The sequence below is a fragment of the Neoarius graeffei genome, chromosome 23, assembly GCF_027579695.1.
Source record: "Neoarius graeffei isolate fNeoGra1 chromosome 23, fNeoGra1.pri, whole genome shotgun sequence".
In the NCBI taxonomy this organism is placed as follows: Eukaryota; Metazoa; Chordata; class Actinopteri; order Siluriformes; family Ariidae; genus Neoarius; species Neoarius graeffei.
The window spans coordinates 17474565-17485016 of record NC_083591.1 but is presented as its reverse complement, the minus strand read 5'-3'; the positions used below and the strand labels follow the sequence as shown (position 1 = coordinate 17485016).

At 42.4% G+C, this 10452-nt stretch overlaps 1 protein-coding gene across 1 annotated transcript; it reads right to left on the bottom strand.

Annotated features, from left to right (window-relative positions):
- Positions 1-836: 836 nt before the first annotated feature.
- On the bottom strand, positions 837-8992 carry coq3 (coenzyme Q3 methyltransferase). Its single transcript, XM_060905283.1, has 6 exons — positions 8723-8992; positions 6072-6224; positions 5620-5719; positions 5283-5531; positions 4823-4982; positions 837-1986 (listed from the first exon to the last, which is right to left on the bottom strand). Exons 1-6 carry the CDS (start codon positions 8899-8901, stop codon positions 1838-1840), a joined length of 990 nt encoding a protein of 329 aa, XP_060761266.1. The 5' UTR covers positions 8902-8992; the 3' UTR covers positions 837-1837.
- Between the last annotated feature and the right edge of the window lie 1460 nt (positions 8993-10452).

Below are 10452 nucleotides of genomic sequence, written 5' to 3'. Positions count from 1 at the left end.
TGTAGAGGATTTTTTTTTTAATAGAAATAGATTAGGCATTATTTTATAGTAAACAGAAAGACATTTCTTCTTCTTTAGTAGTAGTTGTTCGGTATCCGGTTATTTTTGGACAAAAGTCTCTTTGTACAACTCTGGATTATGGTCACAGTAATCGAAAAATATACTCTTGGTATAGGAAGGGGTTTTATTATGATTGCTTAGGGACTGGAAGCCCTAATTTCTGCTGCTGTGCATATTAAGGATCAGTTGTTGATCCCTGGAACGTGGACTGAAAATCCGATTCTGGTGTCTTTGGTTATTTGTAGTTAAGCCATAACAAACCTTGAATTGTGGGCACCTTCATAGATAACTTAAGTCACGTTTCCATATGTATTTGACTAATAAAGCTACAAAATCTTTAACCGAAAAAAAAAAGACCAAATTTCAATGAGAAAAATGAAAATCATGTCTCCTTCGTAACCAACAGTTGCGATATGTAAACAAACGAAAGAAATTTCCACTAAAGTATCCTAGAACGAATGGCAATTAAATAAAAAAAGTGCAATATAAGCGTTCAGGAATAACAAAACAACCAACAATATATCAGCTGTTTATAACATGGCAATCGTGAAGCAAGAAGAGATTACACTAAAACGTAAGGGTTGTTTGATCAAGACAAGTCTCGAAGCTGTGGCTAGTTTACAGGGAAATTCATTTTGTTGCAAAAGGTTTACATTTTATTTCTATTTTTTTTTCCTCAATGCTAAAAAAACGTTAACACCATCATCAAATCAATAAGCCAAAGATTGTGCGAAAAAACTGCAGTACACAGATTATAGACAATTCACACAAGTCGATCAGATCAAGAACAGCTTGCACTTTATTTGAATAATAAAGTCTGTTTTTGCGTCGTTCTTTAAACCTGTCACTGAAATAATGAGATAGATGACAAATTTTCACTTCTCTAATCCTATTGTTTTCTTTTAGCTGAGCACTCAGTGAACAGAAATGGATGTATACACTGATAGCCACCGTAGCGTGGAAATGCATCTGTAGTCATAGTCAACATGTGCAAGAAACGTATTGCTTTAAAAATGATCAAGTATTCATAATTAAAAAATGTTCTTGGATCTTGTACTAAAGAACTTCGGCACCACAAGTGCCATAATACACAAAAATAATTTTTAATCACAGCTGGTTTTAATGTACAAACAATATTAATAACTACAATACTATACACAGAGCAACACTAACTCGCAGGTCCAAAGAAATAAAATATTTAAAAGAAAAAAAAAAAAACACACACACACACACACCAACCCACCACACTCGACATGTATACAGAATTATCTTTATCTGAAACATTATTGAGCAATGAAGACATGCTTAATGTCGGTCAGAGTTTTCTTTTGGATTGGAGGAGATATCAAACTACAGTTAGATGTTCAGACTTGTAGTAAAGTCCGCTACGAGTCAACAGTTTAGCATTGTGCAAACTGCAGCCCTAAACCATAAACCACATATCTGAGGTGGTCAGAGACTTCGACTTGCATTACATTATGCTACAGCTGAAATAAAAATGGCTGCTTTCAGACAAACAGAAGAATCAGCAACATTAAGGTAGAAAAGTTAATTGTTCACAGAATTATTGGTATAGTTAGACATTTGATTTGTACATTTAATTCAAATGATATTTTATGTAATATTTGATGTACAAACAATATCAGTTATTTGTCATGTCTTGAGGCGAGTCTAGTGCATTTTATACTTATTTCTGTTCCTCTGTATGAAGCCTATTTATATTATGATGTACAGTTTTCTATAATACAAACCCACACAGATTTTTTTTTTTTTAAGTCTAATTCTCAGCAGGGGTCTGATGTGGTGGCGCTGCCTTCTGTTTGATGGCGTGCAGCGCATAATTCACAGCTGTGCTCTGCTGCCAACTCCAACATCTGGAGAGAGGGTTATAGAGGAGTCCTCGGACAGACTGAACACTAATTCCAGCTGTTTTTTTTTTTTAAAAAAAAAAAAAAAGGGAATTAGGGACCAGACAGGCATTTAGACCACAAGGCAAGTGTAAAGGTGATGACACACGGCAACTTTTTGAGCAAGATTGCTGGGCAATTGTGCTTCAACACTTTCCCACTGAGATCAGGCAACATATTTCTATCAGAATGACTGTTTAGAGCAACTTTTTAAGATCATCCAATCAGAGTGCTAGCAGCAAATCACATGACCACCTGAGAGCTTCTGAAATTTTCAACGAAGATGGTGGTGTCTCCAGCAGCGGAACAAAGAAAAACCAAGACAACACATCTTTTTATGCCGGTAAGTTATGTTATGTGTAAACTCAAAGTGGTGAATTTACCTCATCAAATGCTTAAAAATGGAGGACTGTTGGTTTTCTATGTGCTCAGGTTGTAATTAAGACGTCGATTTTTTTCACCCAAGTGTAAACTGCTGTTAGCGGTACGGTGGTGTAGTGGTTAGCATGATCGCCTCACAGCAACAAAGTTCTGGGTTCGAACCCAGCGGCCGGCGAGGGCCTTTCTGTGTGGAGTCTGTGTGGGTTTCCTCCGGGTGCTCCGGTTTCCCCCACAGTCCAAAGACATGCGGTTAGGTTAATATGAGACGGCCTTGGGCTGAGGTGCCCTTGAGCAAGGCACCCAACTCCCAACTGTTCCCCAGGCGCTGTTAGCATGGCTGCCCACTGCTCTCGGTATGTGCAGCGGTCTCAAAAGTAGCCGGTCACCGGCGGCAAATCACCGGCTATGGCTTGTTATGCCGCCGGCTATTGTCAGTCGAGTCACAAAATTTAATATTAAATATTTCTGACAGCAAAAAAAAAGTTGTGAACGTAAATTACATCCACTATGTCATGTATGTCCATTGCCGCGTCAACTGTGTTTACATCCTCGACACGAGTGCAGCCATTACTGCCGCCTGTGTTGCCAGATTGCGCGTTTTCCCACCCAATTAGGGCAGTTTTAAGTGCATTTTGGCGGGTTTTGAACATATTTTGGGCTGTAAAACGTCAGCAGTATCTGGCAACATATTTTTTTACTTAATACAAGAAATTAATGGATGCCAACGTTTTTGCCAAAATGGTATTTTATTTTCCATTGTTTAGGCAGCTTCAGCATCATACTGTGAGATTCTGTTCAAATTGTTTTCTTCTATGAAGCCTGAGCCATTTATTTTATTAGTTTATAATTATTGCTTAATTTAGTCTTCAGGAGAGACTGCCTGCACACAGCACTAGTATTAATAGTTTTTTTTTCTTCCATGAAAGCTGAGGCATTTATATTATATTTTAAGGTAACTTCATGTTGTGCTGTGAGGTTCTATGCACTTAACTTTTGAACCAACAGGAGCATTTGGATAAGTAAAGCCTATTTTTCTGCATTTTTGTAGTCCTGGTAATCTTTTATATTGGTAAAGTTGTTTATAGGACCATTTCTCAGTGTCTGTTTTTTTTAATCAATAGTTTTTCAGTAATAACTTAATATTTAACATATCACTCAATTTTAAACAACCCAGCGCCTCCCCCATGGTCTCCAAAATTTCTGTGGGAAACACTGGCGTGTGTAACAACGCTAATCAAGCTTAAGCTAGACGACCTGCCTCAAATACCCGTCCCAGGTAAATGTTATCCCAATTTTAGATGGCCTGTTCCAAACCATCCCGCCCCATGAAAAATTCATACTTGCATATCTCTCGAGATATATATATCTCCCTGCACGCTTTGCGTGCATTATGTCTGCCGCTGGCAGACATTTTACCATTTTGCACCTTGCTGTAAATTATTTGTACCCTGCTATTCTCCCAAACTTTGAAGCCCCTGTATGTATGTGTGTGTGTGTGTGTGCTCATTGCTCACGCGTGTGTTCACTGCTTCAGATGGGTTAAATGCAGAGAGGAAGTTTCACAAGTGTGTGGTGAATAAAGTTGTGCTTTCTTTCTTTCTTTAGCTAACCACCACTCCATAGAGACTAAATGGGATTTAGGTAACTAGCAGTGGTTTTTTGCTAAAATAACTGAAAGGCATCGCTAGCTATGTAGGGATAACGTTAAAACTCTTGCATCAAGTTAAAAGTGATGGGCAGCTCTTTTTTTGGAGAGTTGTAATAGAGATCGTCTAACTTATTGTCTGATCTAATTCACATACAGAGCACAACTACTTGTGGAACCTGAGGGCAAAACAGTACAAACTTCAGGATGTAAAAAAGAAAAAGCCTTTCAGGAACTCAGTCAGCCCCTTTTCCTCCTCAGCAGCCAGCTCCTGGTCCATGTCCTTTTTTCGCGGAGATGAGAATTAAACGATTAATGTTTTTGTCATGCCTGCGTCAATTAGTTATAGAATATGTGATTGAGGCTAGTAGCATTTTTAAAGAGATTCAAGTGTTTATTATTAACAGAATAATGTGGTTAATTTGACTTACAAAAAATGTTAAAATAATGGCAAATTATCTTATGTGCCACAGTATCAATCTATGTATTCAGTTTTGCTCCAGAAGTGATACATACTTGAGCTGTTAAAGGCTGAAGCCAAGACAAATGTGACCACTGCAAATGTTTCAGTTTCCATCATTGTGATGTCTGTCTCTCTGGCAATAGATTTGCCATATAGATCATATCTGATTGGTTGTTGCCCTGTGTCTCACCTGGTTGCCCAAAAAGTTGCCCCGTGTCTCATCACCTTAAGTCTGCTTTCATACAGTTTGAAGCGAATTGATATTCTCCAAATCTATACTACAGAATCTACACTTTCTATCCAAATGTGCTCTGTATTAATGCACTGCACAGTTCTCCCATGTGTGTGGATACGAGTGAGACTCACAAGACTCTAGCAGTGTCTCCAGCTCCACTGGGCTGATGAACTTGTCCCACTCATGTGTGCCTTTTGGTACAATATGCAGCACCTGCTCAGCCATCACGATTCCAAAGATGTAGGATAGCGGAGTCCGGTTGATAGTGGTGATGAAGATGGATCCACCTGGCTGGGGAGACACACGTACACATCCCAAGAGCTCAGTATGGTCCGACAAGTACTGCTGGTTCAGTGAACGAACTTGCAAATATTCTCTGGAACACTATTCCAGAGTTTAAGGGTGATATAAAAAAAAACAAAAAAACAAACAAACCACCCCATCTGCCAACTATATAGCCTTAGCTGAAAAAAAAAAAGTGCTCAAGATGAGCAAATATACATATTTAAAAAAAGACAATATTTCAGTACATCACTGTGATTGGCTGATCATATCTGAAATCAGGAACGCTTGAATGAGTGGGAGGTTTACCTTCAGCATGTGGTAGCAACAGTCGAGGAAGGTGTCAAGATCTGCCAGGTGTTCAAGCACTTCAGAAGCCACGATCGCGTCAAATGCTTCTTCATTTCCATCTTCTTCAGCAAGCTCTTCCAGGGTGCATGCACGATACCGCACTCGTCCTCTAAGCGCAGGATCAAGGGACGAGTGCAGCTCTGCTGTCCGCACGCTCACCTCCACCGGGTCAACACCCAACACCTCGGCACCCATCCGCCCTAAGGGCTAATGGAATCAAACGTGAGAAAGAATCAGAACAGCTGCATTTGGTTAAAAAGCTGGTGATGGTGTGGAAAGTGAAAAGATGAGGTACCTCAGTGAGCAGACCTCCACCACAGCCCACATCCAGTATCCTAAGCTCAGCCAGGGGGCGACCCATCTGACCTCCACCGTGCAAAGTCAACAGGTTATCACTGGAAATCAAAGAGCAGCGAGAAAAAGATCAGCATATCCTCCTCATCCACCTTGTTTCTGTGGTCTGTGATCATAAGACTAATTTAATAAATAGTATATAATCTGTAAGGAATAAAACACATGGGGACATGCTCTTATAGAAAAATAAGTCAACCAAGCAGTGGTCTGATGTAGTCTGCAAAGTGGAGTTATGCGTACTACTTTTAAGTTGATTATTTTCATACAAAAGCAAGACTTGGTGTGCTTTATTCCTCTTATACCACAGCACTCTACTAATTATTGCTATTTTTAGTGTATTTAAAAAAAATACCATACAATTTATCCAAAATTGTGTGGAATTTGTATACTGACCGGATGAAGGGTACTCTTAGCTCATTCAGGGCATGAAGAGGTGCAAATTCACCTTGAATGTCCCACCATTTATTGGCCAGAACCTGGAACTTCCTGACCTCAGCCGGGTCCAGAGTGCTTTTGGAGACAAAACGGACACTGGAGATATGGACACTAGAAGAGAAAAGGGGCATGCTCATAACTCCATAAACTTATCAACATAAACTTTATCTACACAGTACATTATTTCAGAGTGCTCTTCATATAGGAAATTGAAATTTACTCCTGACAAAGAAATAGGAACCAACTAATGACTACACACACACACACACACACACACACACACACACACACACCACTTTAATGTAATAAAATACTCAATTTCAAAATAAAATTAACAGCATAGGCCATCGTAAACAATGCCGTTTTGATTTGTATTGAACTTGACCTCTGATCTCATCTTCATCCGCTTTATCCGGGGCCGGGTCGCGGAGGCAGCAGTCTGAGCATGGAAGCCCAAACTTCCCTTTCCCCAGATACCTTGGCCAGCTCCTCGGGAAGAACACCGAGGCGTTCCCAGGCCAGCCGAGAGACATAGTCCCTCCAGCGTGTCCTGGGTCTTCCCCGGGGCCTCCTCCCCTCGGGGAGACGTCCAGGAGGCATCCGAAAGAGATGCCCGAGCCACCTCAGCTGATTCCTCTCAATGTGGAGGAGCAGCGGCTCTACTCCGAGCTCCTCCCAAGTGACTGTGCTTCTCACCCTAAGGGAGCGTCCAGCCACCCTGTGAAGGAAACTCATTTCTGCCACTTGTATCTGCGATCTTGTTCTTTCGGTCATTACCCAAAGCTCATGACCATAAGTGAGAGTCGGAATGTAGATCGACCGGTAAATCGAGAGCTTTGCCTTTTGGCTCAGCTCCTCCTTCACCACGACGGACCAGTAAAGCGACCTCATCACTGCGGAGGCTGCACCGATCCACCTGTCGATCTCACACACCATCCTTCCCTCACTCGTGAACAAGATCCCGAGATACTTAAACTCCTCCACTTGAGGCAGGACTTCTCCACCAACCTGGAGAGGGCAAGCCACCCTTTTCCGGTCGAGAACCATGGCCTTGGAGGTGCTGATTCTCATCCCAGCCGCTTCACACTCGACTGCAAACCACCCCAGTGCATGCTGAAGGTCCTGGTTTGAAGAAGCCAACAGGACATCATCTGCAACAAGCAGAGATGAAATCCTGAGATTCCCAAACAGGATTCCTTCCGGCCCCTGGCTGCACCTAGAAATTCTGTCCATAAGAATTATGAACAGAACCGGTGACAAAGGGCAGCCCTGCCAGAGTCCAACATGCACTGGGAACAGGTCTGACTTACTGCCGGCAATGCGAACCAGACTTCTGCTCCATTCGTACAGGGACCGGACAGCCCTTAGCAAAGAGCCCCGAACCCCATACTCCCGAAGCACCCGCCCACAGAATACCACGAGGGACACGGTCGAATGCCTTCTCCAGATTCACAAAGCACATGTGGACTGGTTGGGCAAACTCCCATGAACCCTCGAGCACCCTATGAAGGGTATAGAGCTGGTCCAGTGTTCCATGACCAGGATGAAAACCGCATTGTTCCTCCTGGATCAGAGGTTTGACTATTGGCCGAATTCTCCTCTCCTGGAGTAAACCTTCCCGGGAAGGCTGAGAAGCGTGATTCCCCTATAATTGGAGCACACTCTCCGGTCCCCTTTCTTAAAAAGAGGGACCACCACCCCAGAGGCACTATCCCCGACCACCACGCGATGCTGCAGAGGCGTGTCAGCCAAGACAGCCCCACAACATCCACAGACTTGAGATACTCGGGGCGGATCTCATCCACCCCCGGTGCCTTGCCACCAAGGAGCTTGAAAACCACCTCAGTGACTTCGGCTTGGGTAATGGACGAGTCCACCTCTGAGTCATCAACCTCCGCTTCCTCAATGGAAGATGTGACGGTGGGATTGAGGAGATCCTCGAAGTATTCCTTCCACCGCCCGACAATGTCCCCAGTCGAGGTCAACAGCTCCCCACCCACACTGTAAACAGTGTTGGCAGAGTACTGCTTCCCCCTCCTGAGGCGCCGGACGGTTTGCCAGAATTTCTTCGAGGCCGACCGACAGTCCTCCTCCCAGTTCCGAGTTTTTGCCTCCGCAACTACCCAAGCTGCGGCACGCCTGGCCTGCCAATACCTGTCAGCTGCCTCCAGAGTCCCGGAGGCCAACATGGCCCGATAGGACTCCTTCTTCAGCTTGATGGCGTCCCTTACTTCCGGTGTCCACCACTGGGTTCGGGGATTCCCGCCATGACAGGCACCGGAGACCTTGCGGCCACAGCTCCGAACAGCTGCGTCTACAATGGAGATAGAGAACATGGTCCACTCAGACTCAAAGTCCCCCGCCTCCCTCGGAAGCCGGGAGTTAAAGACCTCCCCGACAGAGTGCTCGGCCAGACGTTCCCAGCAGACCCTCACCATACGTTTGGGCCTGCCAGGTCTGTCTGGCTTCCTCCTCCGCCAGCGGATCCAACTCACTACCAGGTGAGGGGCTCAGAGAGAGGCTGAGCTGTCAACTGACCTCTGATAAGTGCTTTTATAAAGGTAAACAAATATGACATAAGTATTGTTTGTTCTGAAACTGACTCTCACCGTCTTGTCTTGCCCTCAGAGTGTGTGGGCTGTTTATGTCCCGTCCAGCTGGTATGTGAGCGCTTCAGCACAACACACTGACATTCATTTGTCGGATATTCTATCGCAGGTCTCGGCCATTTTAATCTGGACTTGAAAAACACAAAGCCAGCAAGCCGTACAGAACTATTAACAAACATACCTGCGAGTTATTTAGTCTCACATTTCACGATACATTGCAATTACTTCAATGTGACCGCACAGGTCCGTCACAGAATTGCGTCAGGAGAAACTGAACAGTGGAAAACAAGTTCCGGGGTGCTCAAAGCTCCTGTTTTTAAATACAGCAAATTTAATTAGATTAGATTGAATTAAGTTAAATTAAATACATATAATTTCCCACACTTTCCTAAAATTAATCGAGTTTTGCTAGGCAATTATGCTAACTGGAATCTAAACTCGTTGGTGGGAAAAATCAATCAGTTCTATTAAATTATTAAAACTGAAGTGGCGGCCATTTTGAATCCAGAATCCCTTCAAATATACTTTAAAATTACATTTTACAGACTCATTCGCGTTTTTTAAAATTACTTCACTGGAATTACCTCACTAAATAGCAAGTTGGGATGACTGCACTAATACTGTAAGAATAGATACTAGATGGACAGATAAAATTCCACGATTCCTTCAAGCCCAAACTCCAGAGCTTGAAGCAGCCGGTATAATCTGTACAAGCGAAGTTTAGACACAATGTAATGGACACAGGGATTTGAAAACTTTTAAAGAGAGAGCCGGGCAGCATTCCCAACTCCTTTCAGGGGAAAGTGTAGCGCTTACTCAAAAGAGTCGCTAGAAGTCACCAGATGACGTCACGTGTTCATTTGCATATTCATTTGAACTGTACGTTAATTTGCATATCAAATAGTGTGACCTGGATAGGCTCCAGCTTGCCTGCAACCCTGTACAGGATAAGCAGTTACGGATAATGGATGGATGGATAGTGTGACATGAAGATTTTATGAAGCTACTTACATAAATTTATAGTTTTATCAGAATAGAAAATAATTGATTATAACTTAAGTATTTGGTCATGACACCAGAAACCAATTATTTACATAGAATACTATACTTTCTAGTCTACAGAGCCCCACTCATGACACTAAATTAAACAAAAAAAAAAACACTATAATGTATGTCTGTGGATATATATATATATATATATATATATATATATATATATATATATATATATATATATAGTGGTGCTTGAAAGTTTGTGAACCCTTGAGAATTTTCTATATTTCTGCATAAATATGACCTAAAACATCATCAGATTTTCACACAAGTCCTAAAAGTAGATAAAGAGAACCCAGTTAAACAAATGAGACAAAAATATTATACTTGGTCATTTATTTATTGAGGAAAATGATCCAATATTGCATATCTGTGAGTGGCAAAAGTATGTGAACCTTTGCTTTCAGTATCTGGTGTGACCCCCTTGTGCAGCAATAACTGCAACTAAACGTTTCCGGTAACTGTTGATCAGTCCTGCACACCGGCCTGGAGGAATTTTAGCCCATTCCTCCATACAGAACAGCTTCAACTCTGGGATGTTGGTGGGTTTCCTCACATGAACTGCTCGCTTCAGGTCCTTCCACAATGTTTCGATTGGATTAAGGTCAGGATTTTGACTTGGCCATTCCAAAACATTAACTTTATTCTTCTTTAACCATTCTTTGGTAGAACGACTT

Excerpts from the sequence above, each read along its gene's own strand:
- coq3 (XM_060905283.1), bottom strand. The coding sequence starts at position 8,901 with ATGTTTGTTAATAGTTCTGTACGGCTTGCTGGCTTTGTGTTTTTCAAG. Across the intron at positions 6,225-8,722 it reads TCTGAGGGCAAGACAAGACG|TGTCCATATCTCCAGTGTCC; the intron begins GTGAGAGTCAGT and ends TTTCTCTTCTAG. Across the intron at positions 4,983-5,282 it reads GTTGCTACCACATGCTGAAG|CCAGGTGGATCCATCTTCAT; the intron begins GTAAACCTCCCA and ends GTGTCTCCCCAG.